Here is a 20,378-nt window from a genome sequence, read left to right on the forward strand (position 1 = left end):
CTTTTCTTATCAACACGGAATAACCCTCCAAAATTCTTTTCTGAAAGAAGTGGTCAAGTTATAACGTTTCAAGTCAAAGATTAAGGCTACTTCAACTTCAGTGTGCTCTGCTAACTGTGCAAAAAAATGTAATTCATTTCTATAGATATATTTCTATACTAGCTCTAGATAATCTACCAAGCGGGAAACTACCATAAATCAGCATCGATAAATAAATGAAACCCAAAACGAACAGAAATTACAATAAATAACCGAGTCAAACTCAAAACGAGCAGAAATTAACATGAGTTGGGCTCAAAACCCCTATGCCTTCCCAAGACCAGAGCATGATTTTCACTTTACTGAAAATATATGAATGTTTTTACTTTTATAACTTTAATAAATCAAATAATATTAACATTTTGACTACTAAATATCAGTATATGTATACTAAACTGACAATGCATATTCATTTGTATTTTCTTCTGTAAAGTGCAAATTGTATTCTGGCCTTGGGAAGGCATAGGGGTTTTGAGCCCTACTCATGTTAATTTCTGCTCTTTTTGAGTTTGACGCGGTTATTTATTGTAATTTCTGTTCGTTTTGGGTTTCATTTATTTATCGATGCTGATTTGTGGTAGTTTCACGCTTGGTAGATTATTTGATTTTAATTTTGCTCATTTTTTGTTTAATGGGGTTCTTTACTTTTCTTTGAAAAGCTTACTTTGCGGAAACATTTTTTTAATTAACTTCTGTTCGTTTTATATTGATATAGTCTTTTCAGGGAAAAAGAAAATAATACTTTAAATCTTTCCGTTTTATTAAGAATTTATAATTCGGCCTGTTATTTGTATGCTGGAAAAAATTTTCAGCAACACTTAAAAACATAGACCCTTTTAAAAATCTGGACACAAATAGTAGTGTTTAATTTAGATTCATACCTCCTCTAGTTGACCTGAAATGGAAAACTTGATAACATTCGCAAAAAAATTTGTTTACTTTCTTTGATAGCTTAGATACACTTACGCTATTTTGATTTGGTCAAATTTTAAGAGCAGAAGAAACCCCAAAAGTTTGAACATAATACCCTCAGTTGTTCTCGGGATACTGCTGAAATGCTTTATTGGGAATTAGCATTAACAGAGTACATTTTGATTTATTCTAAAGGCAAAATTTGATTTTGAAACATAAAGGAAATTGGGGGCGTTGGCGTGGGAGGGGGATTAGATTCTCTCCAATCATTTTCGACTATTAAAAAGGACATCAGCCCTTCTATTTTCAATCGAAGGAGCCCTTTTCAAAGTTTCTACGACAAATCCTTCGATACAAAGTGCCCTGGTCTAAACAACAACAACAACAACAAAATGATACAGTATACCTACATCGATCTCTACTATAAAAATTTCAAGCCTTCCAATCACTTTCGACTATTAAAAAGGGCACTTGGTTTTTCAATTTCAAATCGAATGAAACCTTTTTGAGTTTCTATGGCAACGCTTTCTATAAACACCGTATATGCCCCCAGGGAATAAATTACAACCCTTACCCTAAGGGCTGTGAGGGTGGTTGTCATCCTCTAAGACCTAATTTCCAGAACTTTCTACAACGTTAAACAAAACGGCTATCTCAAAATTTTGTTTGGATGTGTTTCGGGAAATGATGGGCTTGGTACGGGTGTTAGTTGCCTTCCAATCACTTTCGACTATTAAAAAGAGCACAAGCCCCTCGAATTTGTTATTTAATAAGCCCTTTCCGAAGTTTCTGCGACAACTTCTTCGATATGAAGTGCCCTGGTCGAAAGGAAAAAACAATAAATAATACATTGTGCCAACAGCGTTATTATATACCGCCAGGGTATAACTACAAAACCCTTGCCCTCAGGCTTGTGGGGAAGTAACCTCCTCAAAAAACATATTTTCTCTTTGGAAATCAGTTACTCTGAACAAAATGGCTGTCTTAAAATTTTGATTGGATGTGTTTGGGGAAATGTTGGGCTTGGAAGGGATGTTAGCTGCCTTTCAATCCCTTTGGACTATTGAAAAGGGCACTAGCTATTCCAATTTCCAATCGAATGAACCCTTTTCGAAGCTTCTACGACAACTCCTTCCATACGAATTGCCCTGGTATGAAAAAAAATAATGATACATTGTGCCAACATTGTTCTTTACTTAGGCAGCGCGATTGTGCTGCCTATGATAACATCCTGAATTGCCTAATGCTCTTTTATCTACCTCTTTTCATCCGAAAAAATCAGAAAGAAAAATGAACAGAATTTTAAAGTGGAAGGTAGAATTTTTGTTTCAAGAAAAATTTCTTTTTCTTCTTCCTACGAACCGATATACATGTCGAGCCCAAGATGACAGTATTTATCTTTAAGAAACAGATTAGCCGGGATGACGGTTGAAGCCCGGAGGTCGATATCGATAACCAAAAAAGAGAGAGAAAAACAAAAAAACGGCGGCGTATTAGTGACGCCGTCGCTGCTAGAATCCGCGGCGCGCCGCCGTCTTTTTTTCGGCGGCGCGCCGCCGACTTTTCGGTGCGGCTTCGGGGTCTACTATTCAAAGACTATTGTTTTCTCAGTAAAACTAAAGGTTTTCTGGTAAAAGGTAAACTATTAAATTCATTTTGAAAACGCATGAATCTTAAGCTTCGAGAGAGCCTGAAACATAGATAAGGCCCTCAAAGTTCCCGACTACCATAGGCAGCACCCTAGCGTTGCCTAAGTAAAGAACGATGTGGGCACAATGTGTTTTTTTTTTCTCCATATCCGGGCACTTCGTATCAAAGGATTTGTCGTAGAAACTTCGAAAAGGGCTCATTCGATTGGAAATTGGAGTGGCTAGTGCCCTTTTCAATAGTCAAAAGTGATTTGAGGGCAACTATCCCCCCCCACGCCCATCATTTCCCCAAACACATCAAATCAAAATTTTGAGATAACCATTTTGTTCAGCGTAGTTGATTTCCGGACAGAAAATATATTTTTGAGGAGGAAACTCCCCCACAACCCTTAGGGCAAGGGTTTTAAGTTTTCCCTGAGGGAATATAAGGTTTTTATAGAAAGCGTTGTCGTAAAAACTTAAAAACCAGCTCATTTAATCAGAAATTCAAAGGGCTAGTGCGCTTTTTAATTGTCTAAAGTAATTGGAGGGCAACTAGCCCTCCCCACGCCCATAAGTCCTCCTGACCCATTCAATCAAACTTTGGAGATAGCCATTTTTTTACGCGCAGTCAACTTTCAGTTAGAAAATATGTTTTTAGGAAGACACTCCCCCACAGCCTTCAGGGCAAGGGTTTTAAGTTATGCCCTGGGGACATGTATGGTTTTTATTGAAGGCTTTGTCGTAGAAAATTCAAAAGAGGCTCATTTGATTGCAAATTCGAAGGGCTAGTGCACATTTTGATAGTCAAATATGATTGGAGGGCAACTAGCCCCCCCCCCCCTACGCCCATCATTCCCCCAAACACATCCAATAAAATTTTGAGATAGCCAGTTTGTTCAGCGTAGTTGATTTCCATATATAAATTATTTTTTTGAGGAGGACACTCCCCCAGAGCGCTCAGGGCAAAGGTTGTAAGTTATGCCCTGGGGGCAGATAAGGTTTTTATAGAAGGCGTTGTCATAGAAACTTCAAAAAGGGCTCATTCGATTGGAAATTGAAAGGGCTAGTGCCCTTTTTAATAATCGAAAGTGATTGAAGGGCAACTAACCCCACTCCCCCCCCACGCCCATCATTTCCCCAAACACATCCAATCAAAATTTTGATATAGCCATTTTATTCAACGTAGTTGAAAGTTTTGGAAATTAGGTCTTGGATGACAAACCCTCTCCTCACAGTCTTCAGGGCAAGGGTTGTGAGTTATGCCATGGGGGCATATAAATTTTTTATTGAAACCGTTGTCATAGAAACTTCAAAAGGGCTCATTCAATTGGAAATTGAAAGGGCTAGTGCCTTTTTTACTAGTTCTAAGGGATTGGATAGCGAGTAACGCCCCTCTCCCGTCCACCATTTTCCCAAACACATTGAATAAAAATTTTGAGGTATCTATTTTGTTCAACGCTGTTAAAAGTTCTTAAAATTAAGTCTTTTAGAGTTATAAACATCACGGGGTCCTCAGTGCAAGGTTTGTAAGTTGTGCGCTGGGGAATATAAAGTTTTTATCGAAAGTGTTGTTGTACAAATATCAAAGGGCTTCATTCAATTTAAAATTGAAAGAACCAGTGCCTTTTTTAATAGTTGAAAGTGATTAAATAGCGAGTAACGCCCTTCTCACGCCCACCATTTTTCAAAACACATCCAATCAAAATTTTAAGATATCCGTTTTGTTCAACCGTAGTTGAACGTTCTGGAAATTATGTCTTTTAGGAAGATAACCCCCCTCAGAGCCCTCATTGAAAGGGTTGTAAATTATGCCCTGGGTGCATATAAGGTTTATATAGAAAGTTGTTGTATAAATCATAGGCAGTGCGATCGCGCTGCCTAAGTTAAAAACGGGGACACTCAAGAACGAGACAAGAAACGGGGACTAAGTAAAGAGGAGGAAACTCCCCCACAACCCCCAGGGCAAGGGTTTTAAGTTATGCGCTGGGGGCTTATAAGAAAGATGTTGGCACAATATATTATTTATTAATTTTTTCCTTTAGAGTAGGGCACTTCGTATCGAAGAAGTTGTCCTTTGTATCGAAGAGGTTGTCGTATCGAAGAAGTTGAAACTTCTAAAAGGGCTCATTCAATTGGAAATTGGAGTGGCTTTTGCCCTTTTTAATATTCGAAATTGATTGGAAGGCGACTAACACTCCTTCCACGCCCACCATTTCTCGAAATACATCCAATCAAAATTTTAAGATAGCCATTTTGTTCAGCGTAGTTGATTTCCAGATAGAACTTATGTTCTTGAGGACAGTCCCCCACAGCCCTTATGGCAAGAGTTGTAAGTTATGCCTTGGGGCATATAAGGTTTTTTATAGAAGGTGCTGTTGTAGAAACTTTAAAAAAGGATTATTCGATTGGAAATTCAAAAGGCTAGTGCCTTTTGAAATAAGGAAATTAGGTCTTTGAGGATGACAACCCTCAGGGAAAGGGCTGTAAGATATGCCCTGGGGGCGTATAAGGTTTTTATTGAAAGCGCAGAAACTTCAACAGGGCTCATTCAATTGGAAATTGAAAGGGCTAAAGCCTTTTTAATAGTTGAAAGTGATTGGAGAGCGACTAAGGCCCTCTCACGCCCACTATTTTGCCAAACACATCCAATAAAAATTTTGAGATAGCCATTTTGTTCCACACAGTTCAAAGTTCAGGAAATTATACCTTTGAGCAGGACACTCTCCCCACAGTCTTCAGGGCAGGTGTTATAAGTTATGCCTTGGGGGCATATAAGGTTTTTATTGAACTCTTTGTCGTAGAAACTTGAAAAAAGGCTCATTCGATTTGAAATTCAAAGGGCTAGTACCCTTTTTAATGGACGAAAGTGATTAGTGATATTTTTTGTGGTTGTTGCTGTTTAGACCAGGGCACTTCGTATCGAAGGAGTTGTCGTGGGAACTTCGAAAAGTTCTCATTCGATTGAAAATAGAAAGGGCTGATGCTCTTTTTAATAGTCGAAAGTGATTGGAGGGCAACTAATCCCCCTTCCACTCCCACCCTCCCAAGCACACCCTCCCATTTGCCCATTATGTTTAAAAACTAAATGTTGCCTAAAGATTAATTCAAATTTCACTTTGTTAGTACCAAATCCCAATAACGTATCTCCGCAGTATCCCAAGAACGAATAAGAGCATTATGCTCAAACTTTCGTGGCTACTTATGCTCTTAAAATTTCACCAAATCAAAATAGCGTAAGTGGATCCAAGCTATCAAAGAAAGTAAAGAGATTTGTTTGCGAATGGTAGCAAGTTTTCCATTTCAGGTCAACTAGAGGAGGTATGCAACTGAATTAATCAGCACTATTTGTGTCCAGATTTTTAAAAGAGTGTATGGTGATAAAAATTGCTGAAAATTTGTCAATGGCGCACAATTATCAGGCCGAACTACAAAGTCTTAAAAACCGAAGAGATTTAAAGTATTATTTTCTTTTTCCCTGAAAAGACTTTGTCAATATAAAAATAACAGAAATTAATTAAAAAAACTTTTTCCACAAAATAAGTTTTTCTGATTTTGACACTATTTTGATTTGGTTAAATTTTAAAAGCAGAAGTAGCCCCGACAGTTTGAACATAATACCCTCAGCCGTTCTTGAGATACTGCTGAGATGCCTTATTGGGAATTAGCATTAACACAGTGCATTTTGATTTAATCTTATGGCAACATTTAGTTTTTAAACATGAAGCCAAATGGGAGGGTGGGCGTGGGACGGAGATTAGTTTCCCTCCAATCACTTTTGACTATTAAAAAGGGCATCAACCCTTTCTATTTCAATCGAATGAGCCCTTTTCGAAGTTCCTACGACAGCTCCTTCGATAAAAAGTGCCCTGGTCTAAACAACAACAACAACCAAAAAATAATAAATTATACCCACATCGATCTTTACTATGAAAATGTTAAGCCTTCCGATTACTTTCGACTATTAAAAAGGGCACCAGGCCTTTCAATTTCCAATCGAATTAGCCCTTTTTGAGTTTCTACGACAACAATTCCTATTAACACCTTATATGCCCCCATGGCAGAAATTAAAACCCTGACCCGAAGAGCTGTGAGGGTTGTTTTCATCCTGTCAGACCTAATATCTAGAACGTTCAGCTACGCTAAACAAAACTGCTATCTTAAAATTTTGATTGGATGTGTTTGGGTAAATGGTGGGCGTGAGAGGGGTTTTAGTCGCTCTCCAATCACTTTCAACTATTAAAAAGGCAATAGCCCTTTCAATTTCCAATCTAATGAGCCCTTTTGAAGTTTCTACAACAACGCTTTCAATAAAAACCTTATATGCCCCCAGGGCATAACTTACAACCCATTCTCTGAGGGCTGGGGGGGGGGGGGGTGTTGTCATCCACAAAGACCAAATTTCCAGAACTTTCTGCAACGTTGAACAAAATGGCTATCTGAAAATTTTGATTAGATGTGTTTGGGGGAATGGTGGGCGTGAGAAGGGGGTTAGTTACCCTCCAATCACTCAACTATTAAAAAGGGAACTAGCCCTCTCAATTTCCAATTGAATGAGCCCCTTTTAAAGTTTTTACGACTACTCTATCTATAAAAACCTTATATGCCCCCAGGGCAAAAACTTACACGCCCCCAGGGCATAACTTATAACCCTTGCCCTGAAGACTGTGGGGGGAGAGCCCTGCTCAAAGGTATGATTTCTTGAACTTTAAATTGCGCGGAACAAAAAGGCTATCTCAAAATTTTGATTGGATGAGTTTGGGGAAATGGTGGGCGTGGAAGGGGTGTTAGTTGCCTTCCAGTCACTTTCGACTATTGAAAAGGACACTAGCCATTTCAATTTCCAATCGAATGAGCCCTTTTTGAAGTTTATGCTACAATGTTTTCTATAAGAACCTTATATATCCCCAGGACATAGCTTACAACCCTTGCCTTAAGGGCTGTCGGGGGTCTTTCATCCTCAAAAACCTAGTTTACAAAACTTTCAACAACGTTGAACAAAATGGCTATATAAAAATTTTGATTGCATATGTTCGGGGAAAAGGTGGACGTGAGAGGGGGGTTAGTCGCCCCCCAATCACTTTCAACTATAAAAAAGGGCACTAGCCCTTTGAATTTCCAATCGAATGAGCCTTTTTTGAATTTTCTACGACAACGCTTTCTATAAGAACCTTATATAAACCCAGGGCATAACGTACTACCCTTGCCCTGAGGGCTGTGGGGAGTGTCCTCCTCAAAAACATAATTTCTATCTGGGAATCAACTACGCTGAACAAAATGGCTATCTCAGAATTTTGATTGGATGTGTTTCGGGAAATGGTGGGCGTGGACGGGGTGTTAGTTGCCTTCCATTAACTTTCGACTATTAAAAAGGGCACAAGCCACTCCGATTTCAAATTGAATTAGCCCTTTTCGAAGTTTCTAGGACAACTTCTTCGATACGAAGTGCCCTGGTCTAAAGGAAAAAAATAATACATTGTGCCAACGTCGTTTTTATATACCCCCAAGGCATAACTTAAAACCCTCGCCCTGGGGGTTGTGGGCGAGTGTCCTCCTCAAAAACATATTTTCTATCTGGAAATCAACTACGCCGAATAAAATGGTTATCTCAAATCTTTGCCTGGAAATGGTTGGGAAATCGATGGCTTTGGAAGGGGTGTTAATCGCCTCGCAATCACTTTTGATCATTAAAAAGGGCATAAGCCACTCCAATTTCCAATCGAGTGACCCATTTGCGAAGTTTCTACGACAACTTCTTCGATACAAAGTGTCCTGGTCTAAAGGAAAAAACAAGAAATAATTAATTGTGCCAACATCATTCTTATATGCCCCCAGGGCATAACTTAAAACCCTTGCCCTGAGGGTTGTGGGGGAGTGTCCTCCTCAAAAACATAATTTATATCCGGAAATCAATTACGCTGAACAAAATTGCTATCTCAAAATTTTGATTGAATGTGTTTGGGGGAATGATGGGCGTGGCGGGGGTCTAAGACTGCCCTGGTCTAAGACCAAGAAAAAAATAATACATTGTGCCAACATCTTGCTTTACTTAGGCAGCGCTATTGCGCTGCCTATGATAAGTCCAAAGACGTATTGAAAAAAGGACAGCTAAGTTTTGTCATACAATTGATATCGCCTTTGGCTAAGTGTAGGACAAAAACAATTAGAGACCATATGGAAAAGCTAAATGCCCGGTCATTAACTTTAGACATTAAGGAACTGGTTCTTCGGAAAAATCTAAATCTGGGTCGATGTGTTGCTTAGTGTTATGATGAATTTTTTGCGACAAGTGGGGCATTTCAATGGCGTGCAGGTCGAAGTCTGGCATCAACATGTAGCACAAGCGGTCTATATCCATTGATTTAAGATAAGATTTATATTAAAAAAAGAAACAAAAACAAACAACAAAAACAATTTAATAGCACAATCACAAATCCCCCAAAAAGGCTACACGGCCTTTAAAAGAGGGGGATTACGAAACAAGACTTTTAAGTATTTAAATTGTTAATCATTTAAGAACATAAAATTGAAAAGCACCTACTCACAAAAACAGAGAGCAGAAATAAACTGTGGTTTTCCCAACAGCAGAGAAATAAGACGCTAGTTGACTTTCTTCGACATTTCTGCCGGATACCAGCTGGCCGTTGATTAAGAATTTGTGGAAAAACTTATTTGGGAGGACCAGGTTTAAGAACTGAATTAATAAGTTTCCGGGTTTTCCTAACTTCTTTTCCACAGTCAGAAAACTTCCTAAAATAAAAATCAGACTTAGTAAGGCGAATAATTCATTTAAATACATTTCTGTAACTCTTATATTCATCCAGGTGACGAACTAGAGAAGAAGCTTTCCACTTTTTCCAAAGATAATTCCTTCTTCTCCAGTCCTTGAGTAAACCGGGAGTCATTGTCACTCAAATAGGCTGAATTTGGTCCCAATCCAAACGATCAAGGAAAAGAAAAAGAGTCGTTGGATTTTTTAGAGTGACGCAGTCACTTTACATGTATTTAACCCTATGTCCTACGCGCTATGATTTACTCTTCAGAGCTCAGAAAGAAGTTGGGCTGTAGGCTCTTGAGTTAGACAGGCTAGTAGACACCAATAGAGCTACTGAAGTCTATTTGCAAGATAGGACTTAAGATGAAACCAATCAATCGAGTTCTTGATGTGCTTTCTGAGCAGTGAACCAATTCTAAAATAACAGCTGAGGTCAAAGGTTTAAGGGATTGCGTTTTTACTATCCCGTTTCTACGTTGCTTGGTTGTGATGGAAAAACCACTTTGCCCGATCCTTTCAGAATCATGTGCGCCACAGCATCCAAATATTGACTACTTGAAAGTTCTTCGACTAATCTAAGCAACTAAGTTAAGCTTGATGGACTATCAAACAGGCAAATTCTGCTTGGCCGGTATTCATCGGTCGTTAGATACCGGTCGAAGCATCATCAATGGGAATACCGGCCGAAGAAAAACACCTCTCAGCGACCAAGGTGAGACAGACCTTTCCAAATCCTTATTGATTACTTTGTTCTCTCAGCCAGAGTGAGAAGGAGCTCTTCCAGTAGTGCTGACCATTAGAATGACGATGCTATTCTTCACTATTCTCCAATTGACTGATTCATCAGCGAAACTGACGCACGCTTCGCGGGAAACACCGGCCTGTACAAAAGTTTGTATGTACTGGACCCAGAATATCCAGATTCTGGAAAAAGAGAAAATCGAAATTCCTGTAGTTTCTACCCAACGTTTGGGATCAACAATCTATCCCTCCCCTTACAAGCTGGGACAGTGAAATCACTTCTTCAATCGACCTGATTCACCTGTCCTATGTTTTAGAAGTTCGGTCCGAACTTTCCAAGCTACAATGAACCTTCAGCAAATTTATTAAAATTATTGATATGACTCTTACTCTTGCGGTTACTTCTGTGACGAAAGAAAGATTGTTCAGCACCAAGAAACATGTGAAAACATTTCTACGCACGGCCTGTGGTGACAAAGGCTTAGTGATTTAATTGTCATAGCCTTCAATAAAGAGGAGGTGAATTGCCTCAGCAAGGATGTGGCTACTGACCCTTTTGCTGCATAGAAAAGAGACATTAACCTCTTACTTAGTTTCTTTATCCCCTTATTAGTCCACTTATGTTTTTTGTTCCAGTATGTAGAAATAGAGTTTCATGGAATAAAAAAAACTGAACTTTATCTGCGAGTGGAACATTAGGGAATCATGAAACAAAAATAGAACGGGAATTCCCACCACTGATGGGACTTTCCCATGACATCATAGGCCTGGGTTTAAACATTTTTTGCCCCTCCCCCCTTAGATTTGGTAAAATGTTGGATCTGGCTTCGAACCTGAGAATATTTGCTTTATTTTAGAAAAGCGAGGAAACAACCCCCGAAGGAATAGTAATTTTGATGAAAATCTCATCATCGCCTTCTGAACAGCAGAGAACCCTGTTGTAGAGCATTCGAGCTTCCATCTACGAATCTGGAATTTCGCTTTTTTTCGAGAAGAAAAATCGTGGATACGAGTTCATACCTCAGTGCCAAGCGAAGCGCTGTCTTAAAAACTTACATTGATGTCAATCTGAAAGGAGTGTGCGGAACTCGATGGGTTGAAAGACACGATACGATACAGATATCAAAGCAGTTAGTTGTTCCGATATTTAAGACCCTAGAAGACATAGAGACAAATGGGGACTCCGTGGCGACATCAAAAGCCAGAAGTCTGCTCAATAACATCCTAAGCTTGGACTATATAGTGGCCCTTATTGTGAAAAAAAATTTTCTGGGGTACACACTGAATTTGTCTAAGCAGCTGCAGTCAGAAAACATCGATATGGATATGTGTATTCAGTGTGTCGAAAGTGTGACAGAAATGTTTCAAGATCCACGAAATAAGGTTAGGAGTAGTTAGGTCAGCTGTTTTCGAAAGTCACGTGCGTATGCCAAGAACTGCAAATCACCATTGCCATACCACGAAAGACAAATGTCGTCAACATTCCACATGATATAGCGGCAGAAAAGCACGTAGAATTTTACTATCGAGTTTCCCTTTTCATCCCATTCGTGGACCAACCCATACAATCACTTGAATCTCGATTCACAAAGCAAAAAGTTATCCGGAAAGGCCTCAGCGAAATCCTGCCATCTTTTGTCGTAAAAGATCCTATTTGCGATGTTAAAGAACTGATCAAGTTATATGCCTCAGATCTAACAAGCTCGGAGTCGGCTGTGAAGGCTGAGCATCAACTATGGCGGGCTAAGTGGCTGAAAGTAGCTCCCTGTCTTTTTCCAGAGACGGCAGTGCAGAGCCTGGCTGAGTGTGAGCGAGGCATATTTCCCAACGTCCATATTTTACTCCGCATTTTCTGTGTCATTCCCACTTCTACGGCCTGTGTTGAGAGGTCATTTCTTCAATGAAAAGGCTAAAAACCTATCTCCGCAGCCGAATGGATGAAGAGTGACTAAATGGCTTGGCACTTTTGAATGTCAATCGAGATTTTCTATATCAGTGGATGAGATTCTGGAAACGTTTGCTCTTAGCTCTGCTCGTAGGCTGCAATTTGCAATATAGAGGGAGTCACTATTTCTTGATATGTGTGCTTTTGGTTTTTGTAGATGTTACGTAATATAATGTGCCTTTTATCCTCTATTTTGAAGGATTTGCTCCCCCCGAAACAAGTTCCTGCGTACGTGCCTGCTCTGTGACATGGTGCAAACGTTCTTAAAGTGTGACACAGTCCATTTAAAATATAAATTTAATATAAATATTTATTTTAAAGCTTCATTTATCTAAGTTGATTCTCTTGGCGTTTGATAAAATCATGCTCACTGATGAATAATTACGCATCGACTATTATCGATGAGGTAGGCTGAGTGATTGTTTAGATGGGGAGGGAGACAGGTGTGCCTGATGCCTCAAAAAGTTCATTTTATCCCTGGATTTCTAGATTCCTACGAGCCATCAGATAAACATAGAAGTGGGTCTGAGGGAAGGAGGAGGGTTAATACAGCTTATTTTGAAATAATCCTGAATATGGATGCCACGGGATGGTATCTTCCCTCTTTTGCAAAAAAAGTTTTCTTTGTAACATAAAAAGTTTTATTTCCATGCTTCCTGGCACAAAAAGTATAGAGGTAAGGGGGGAGAGAGGATCATAAAGGCCGTCAAAGAACTTACAAGGACACAGGATATAACTGCTAACAAGACGTTTTTATCGATGTTTAAATGGAAATATCATGTTTTTTTTTATATTAAATGGTTCATGGTAAGGAATTGTAAGTAAAGAGTGACTCGTGCTAATAACAACCAAAACTTAAAAAAAAAGTGTTTTTGATAACAATATACAAAATAGCAATATATCAGAGATTTTGGACTTTTTTTTCGAGAATGATGATCACGGATGCGTGTTTATTTGTTGTTTTTCTTCCAAATGGTGACAATATAAAACCAAGGGTCCTTGGATATAGGGAGAAGGCTCATTAAAAAGAAAATAGAAAGCTTTAATGACATTTTCAAGCAGCAAAAATGATTGTACCACAGCAAAACATGGTTTCTACCATTATCTCGTGCAAAACAACAATTATGACTAAAAGAGTGTCAAAAAGCCATCAATTGCAAGTTCTGAGACAACCAGTTGATTCAGAATTATCTAAAATCTATATATTCAGCTTTCTAATTTCAGAGTCAGTAGCGCCGCAAGGTAGCAGATCCAGTCTTAAAGATGCATATAGTCCATTCAAAATGAACGGTTAATATTAACGTTTATTTTAAAGCTTTTTTTCCTAAGTTTATTCATTTGAGTCTTGATAATATTAGTACGGTGGTGTAAAATTGTGCATCAGTGCATTAATGTTCATTTTGGATAATTATAGTTTATTTCGAAAGTTAAATCCACTGAAGGAGCTCTTTTTCTCGAAGTATTGCTATGTAAAAGTTAGATTTTGATTTAAAATCGCATTTCAGGGGGTGATAGTCCTTCTCGTATTTCGTTTAACCTTAGGTATGCTATTCCAAACGAACAAAAATTACGTTAGAGTGAAAAAAAGTGAGTTTTTCATTTGAAAGTAAAGAACGACATTAAAACTTGGAACGAACGAAAATTGGTCTGTAGGGAGCTTCTCCTGTACGAGGGAGCTTATCCTATATGAGGGAGCTTCTCCCTCCAAATCTCCCCGCTCTTTACACTGAATTTTTGACTTTTTGATCTTATTCTTTAAAATCTAGTGCTTAAGAAAGGTACACTGATTCAGTGAAAGAAATATTATTAAAGCACTATGAAATTTTAGCGTAAAGAGTGGAGGGCTGAAAAGGGGGCAGCCGCTCTCATCGAGAATTAGCGATCGCAATGAAAACTACTCTCAGATTCAGCATATAAGAGAACCCTATTGTAGAGGCTTCACAAATGTGGAATTTTGCATTTTTTTTTCCCAGAAGAACGATCAACTTTGATAGGCAAAAAAAGGGATGAATATATATATATATATATACATATAATGTATATTTAATTTTTATGAAATTTTGTTTTTAGTACCCTGTTACTGTGACGGCTTGCCCTTCAGATCCATCTGGCTTGGCAAGAAGCGATTTTGAGTACAATACATACTATCGAAGGGGTGACTATGTAGATGGACAAGCATATTCGCCATCTTGCTATTCAGATAGCAGTTCGACCAATCAAATAGCTTACCACAATGACTATTATGGTCACTACGAAGTACATTCCTATGAATCAACCAACGTTCAATTGCCCTCCAGTACAGAGTAAGTATAATAGGATATCTAATATGAAATTTGCAATATATATATATATATATATATATATATATATATATATATATATATATATATATATATATATATATATATATATATATATATATATATATATATATATATATATGTATATATATATATATATACGTTACCGTAAAGGTCCAAAATTTCTTTTTCTCTGCTTTGATCCAGTTAGCTTTGCGAATCAGCTTTTTCAGTCTTATACAAGCTATGATGGTAAAAGTTAAAGTTAGGATAGGTTAGACTATGTTAGTTTAGATTAGGTTAGAATAAATTAGGTAAAGTTTGGTTATAAATATCAGAAATGGGTCTTGCCTAAGCTAACCTAGCCTAACCTAATCTAATATAACCTAACCTGTCATCATCAAACCTTGCATCAATTTGAAAAAGTTGACTGGCAACGCTGACAAAATCAAGAAGAGAAAGAAGAGAAAAAGGTATTTTGGACATTACCCGGCGAATGTCAACGTTCACCAATTTGCGGACATATATATATTATATATATATAAATATATACATATATATATATATATATATATATATATATATATATATATATATATATACATACATATATATATACATATATACATATATACATATATACATGTATATATATATATATATATATATATATATATATATATATATATATATATATATATATATATATATATATATATATATATATAGTACCGGAAAAACCGGTGACAAGCAGCAGGCTTTTTAGTTAAATTAATATATATAAATAATTAATAATTAATAAAAATAATTAATATATATATATATATATATTTTATATATATATATATATATATATATATATATATATATATATATATATATATATATATATATATATATATATATATATATATATATATATATATATATATATATATAGTACCGGAAAAACCGGTGACAAGCAGCAGGCTTTTTTTTTTTTTTTTTTAAGAATGAAAGGGTTTATTCATTAACAACAAACATAACAAAACCTGAAGCAAAGCATTTTGAATCTCATTGCCGCTTGTCTTTTAACTAAGGCTGTTGTCCCAGTGATGCGGTAGGTTAATTTACATCATCCTCCACTTCTAGTATTTTTATGTAAACTTTGGTATTGTTGTTTGTGCCTCGCAATATTTCTTCTAAGAGATCGATTAGATTACAAGAGATCCCATAATTTAAAGAATGTGCAAGGTGCTTTTCAACAGGCTCACCGGAGTCTAAAAAGTAAATTTGGTTATATGAAGGTGGTTCAAAATCACCTTCCAGGGGTTTATGATGGATGTACCCCTAAATTGATTTTGTGATAAATTTGTCCAGCTACTTTGAAGTTGAAAACATTATGACTACCGATTATCGCTTATGTTGAATGAACCTAAAGCAAAACATGAGTTCAAGTTTCGGATTTGTTTTTGAAACTCCTTAGAGAGCCAATTAATTTGGAAATTGTGGAGGTGGCAATGTAATTTGACCAAGCAAGCAGCAAGCTCCAAATAAATAAGCTTTGTTACTCTTTCCTCGGGAAAATGACTCCACAGTGAACAGATGCAACGTTAAAAGGTCCCAATGACTTGTAATTAACACTTGCGTAGTTTACGACATCTTTGTAGTTTTGTACTGGGTTTTGCGCCACGATTTGTTGGCATCAAAGATTACGATGGCGTTGTTCTTCTACGTAAAATTTATTTCTTTTTCACTTTCATTTGGACTCGTTTTGATTCTCGCTGTCGCTTGTCTTCTAACTGCACAATTCGTTGTTCATCACTTTCATTTTTGACACGTTCTGATACTCGCTTTCGGATGTTTGCTAACCGTACAATTCTTGGGTTTTCACTTTCATTTTGACACGTTCTGATTCTTATTGTCGCTCATATTCTAACCGCATATTTCTTTTTTCTCGCTGTCTTATATCTTCTAACCACATACTTCCTTATTCCTCATTTTCATTTTTATTCGTTCTGATCCTCTTTGTCGCATGTCTTGCAACCGTATATTTTTTCTCTTCACTTTCGTTTTTAACTCGTTATAATTCTCGCTATCGCTTTTCTGTAAATCGCGTATTTCTTTGTTCTTCAATTTTGTGTTTGACTCGTTGTAATTGTCGTTTTCGCAAGTGTTCTAATAGCAAATTTCTTTGTTCTTCATTTTCGTTTATCATTACTCTTGGTATATGTTGATATTTAATATATATAATAATAAAATATAAAGAATTGAATATATAAAATAATATATATCAACCAGACCTAATCCCTTATTAGCAATATCATCCAAATCAGTCGGTAAAATTCATTCCCCCCCCCAATATTTTGGCTAGTGACGCTGGTGTGACGCCTAGTTTGATTTTATAGTGAATCAAAGAAACAAAAATAACAATAAACAACCTATACTTTCTTCTTTACAAATCAAAACATAGCCTCAGTGTCGTAAATTCCCAAATAAACGTTTTATTTTTCAAAAATAAGGTTTAAACTCCTTGGATTAAGTTACATGAATTTTAGTCTTTTTGGTTTGGTTTAATTTCTTATTTACTCTGTAGTACGTTTTTCACAATTTTTTTTTTTACATTTCTGAGATCTAGAAAAAAGGCAAGAAAAGTTAAGTGAAAGGTCATATGTTGGGATATCAGCGAATCCTAGCATTTACCACACAGAGATGGCAAAAGCCAAATACATACAAACGAAAGCTTTCATTATTGGCTTTAACGAAGCCACTTCAATATCAACATTTCGTCGCCGCAAAAGTCGAACTTAACACTTTGTTTGTTCTACCTCCACTTCATTCTATATGCTTACTTAATCAGCTGTGTTTTTCTTTAGTTACTGTGAACTGAATCACAATACACTATGTGCACCTCAGGTTGTCAAAATGGCGTATCTGCAATATCCCAGGGAATCTTAAGACAATTAAGTTGAAACTTTCAGGGGAAGTGGAGCTAGAACCGTGTGTATAATGCTAAACTTCTAGCATAAGTTTACTAAAGACTAGTATAAGGCTAAACTTCGGGAAGCTGATTTGGAAGGCTTGAGAATTGACCCTCATAAGCCTATGGTGGACGGTAAGTTTTCTCTTTGTTGATGGGGGTGATGCCAACTGTACTGAGTCAACCCTAATATTACGTACTAAAAGTGATCTCTTATTGATTTTCAGAACTATTCTAAGGGCTGGACCCAGTGCTTCTTCTTTCAAGTTTGGAAAGTCAGGAACATTACATTTGTTTGTGGAGATAAAATAGAATTCAGATAAAAAAAATAATAGGGAATGAGAAAATAGAGATATCCTTGGCCAAGAGAATTATATGTCAAAAGATAATGTATCTACACATAGGGAGGAAAGGGATTTCTCTCTTGGGAAAATAAAAAAAAACTTTCATATCCCCATAGAAACTGGTTCTATGTCTTGACATGTCAATATTATATATCATGCACAGAGAATACAAACAGCAACAGGTAAAACAATGGGGAAGACAATAAAAAATATTTACCCTAAATCAATATTTTGGCTGTATATCCAAGGGCCGTCCTCAGCAAAGCACATATAAAACTAAAACAAGATTTACAATAAAATGCGCTCATTGAAACACAAATTAAATGAATGAAAGGCAGTGTAGTCTTCGTCCTTTGTTATAATAGAGAATTTTTCAGAATTATGGTAAACTACACGTAATTCTGGTTTTAAAATTGGGAGTGTAAAATTGAATTACCCTACTGAAATTTTAACAAATAATACAAATTGTATGAGGCGTTTTACTTGCATATGAGGTGCAAAAATGAACTGAGTAGCGAATACATTTGCAAACTATCACCAATTGACTATTTCTGCTGATCAGCTTTGCTACAATATTATTGAAAATCATCATCGAATTTTCAATTTTGGAGCAGAAATCCCTCTAGTATTCTATGAATTCCCTGTTCTTAAGTGTTTCCAGCATTTCTTTGAATTTCTAAAACATAGGAAAAGCTATTTCATTGGACTTTTACACGGGTTAAGATGCATCAACTTCTACCAGACGTCTACTCTACTAACAACCCTCAACAAAAAGACGTTTACCAATTATATAAAATTACCAAAGGAAAACACGGAAAACAAAAATTGAAATATTTTTCTTGAAATAAAACAAAAAAAAATCCCGTGATTCCATTTCGTCAAATTTTTGTTGTGTTCGACCCTTAACGCATAGACGATTTACTCAAAATTGAATTTAAAGCCAGACACGAGTGATTAACCAAATTCCGGGCTTCCAGTAAAGAAACAAAGAAGACTATTCTGTGAGATTATCCTTTGATGTGTAATAATTCAGTTTAATATGGTCTACCCACAGCTAGGTTACACATCATTTTTTTTTTTACTGAGCCTGGCAAAAACATACTGAAATCAAAATTCACCCTAAATCTTTTAAGCTGAAAGATATCTGACCTGGACTCCAGGAGCTGGTTTATAGCAGCAGAAGCTTTTTTCCGTGAATCAAACAATGTTGAACCAAGAGAAACACCATTCCAATTTATATATATCGATTAACGAGAATTACAAACACTGTTGAACCTTTCCATGTTAGGAATCCTTCCAAGAACTGACTAGTGAATGTTTCTCTTGATCCAGCACAAAACTGAGAAAATGAACACCAGGTGAAGAGGCATTAGCGATTGTTATCAAATCTTACAATATAGAACTTACTACAGAAATTGTACCAAACGGCAAGTAAGACTCTGATTTTTGAAGCTTCGATTTTCTTGGAGACATTATTTTCTTTTGGTGAAATCCCTAAGAAATCAGGGACAGTGAAAGCACTATGTAGCTCTCATCCTCAGACAAGCTTGCACACACTTGTTGTAAAAAATTTATTTCAAAGTCCTATTACAGAACTTTTATTCCCTGAAATTTATTATTTCATTAGATCTTGACTACCACCTAGACTCACTAGCAATTCTCCTTTCGCACGTACGTTATACGATTGAAGAGCGGTGTATCTTAACTAATCAAGAAAATGAATCACTTCTACTTAGATTATCCCACTACCCGCTTTGTTTGTTATTTTTACATTTGATGAACAACTATTTTGCTTTCTTTTTCGAGCTTTAAATTGACTGATAAAAAGTTGACTGCCTTACAATAGGGATCTGGCTCCTAAGGACTGTTTGCTAGCCATTTTTCAATAAATTTGAACTTTATATATTATTTTTTCAGGTCCAAAGCAAAAGAACTCTCGTCAGAACAGATTACTACAACAGAAGTGTAACACCAGACCTGCTATGAATTTGAAAGTTTATCTGGTCTTATGTATAAATTGATCTCGAAAATTTTATGCTAGTCGTTTCAGTAAATTATTGTTGGATTACCCAATTATTTTCTTTTCTGAAGGAATTCTATTGTATCTTACTACAGGTTTGATTGCCTTTTATTTCTTATATTAATACTACTGCTACTAAACACTCAATAGAGCACCAAGCCTAGTAAAACTGTAATTTAGCAGTTCTTCTGAAGGAAACATTAGAAAATGAACAGTACCATTAAATCCTTTATTTTATGCTATTTCCAAATATCATGGTCGTTTTTCTAACGACACACCCCTCTCCTCTGATGGTCTCAGGTATAGCTCTAGGATATATTTAGAACTAAAAGAACACTAGAAAATAAGATTTTTTTTAACTGAAAGTAAGGAGCGACATTAAAACTTAAAACGAACGGAAATTATTCTGTATATGAAAGGGGCTGCCCCCTCCTCAACGCCTCGCTCTTTACGCTAAAGTTTTTTATTGTTTTGAAAAATAAAGTTGTAAGACAGAGTCAAACTTCAGCATAAAGAGCGAGGCGTTGAGGAGGGGAGAGCCCCTTTCATATACGGACTAATTACTGTGCGTTTTATGTTTTAGCGTTACTCCTTACTTTCAGTTAAAAAAAACTTATTTTTTTTATTTAATTTCTGAACGTTTTTGAATTAATACAGCTTTGATTTTGGCTCACCGTACATGAATAATTAAAACGAAATTTGCATATAATTTTAC

The 20,378-nt window shown here is 36.5% G+C and overlaps 1 protein-coding gene across 1 annotated transcript in view; it reads left to right on the top strand.

Moving 5' to 3' along the window:
• LOC148951345 (uncharacterized) overlaps positions 1-19,694 on the top strand; it is a 77,926-nt gene extending 58,232 nt beyond the window's left edge. Inside the window, exons 12-13 of the mRNA XM_089091074.1 lie at positions 14,111-14,343; positions 19,561-19,694. Of these exons, the coding sequence (XP_088947200.1) occupies positions 14,111-14,343; positions 19,561-19,612 (285 nt within the window). The 3' untranslated portion in view covers positions 19,613-19,694. The remainder of the gene's footprint in view (positions 1-14,110; positions 14,344-19,560) is intronic.
• Positions 19,695-20,378: the final 684 nt, after the last annotated feature.

This window comes from Artemia sp. Qi Xiang Cuo, chromosome 6 (assembly GCF_049724085.1).
Source record: "Artemia sp. Qi Xiang Cuo chromosome 6, ASM4972408v1, whole genome shotgun sequence".
Classification (NCBI taxonomy): Eukaryota; Metazoa; Arthropoda; class Branchiopoda; order Anostraca; family Artemiidae; genus Artemia; species Artemia sp. Qi Xiang Cuo.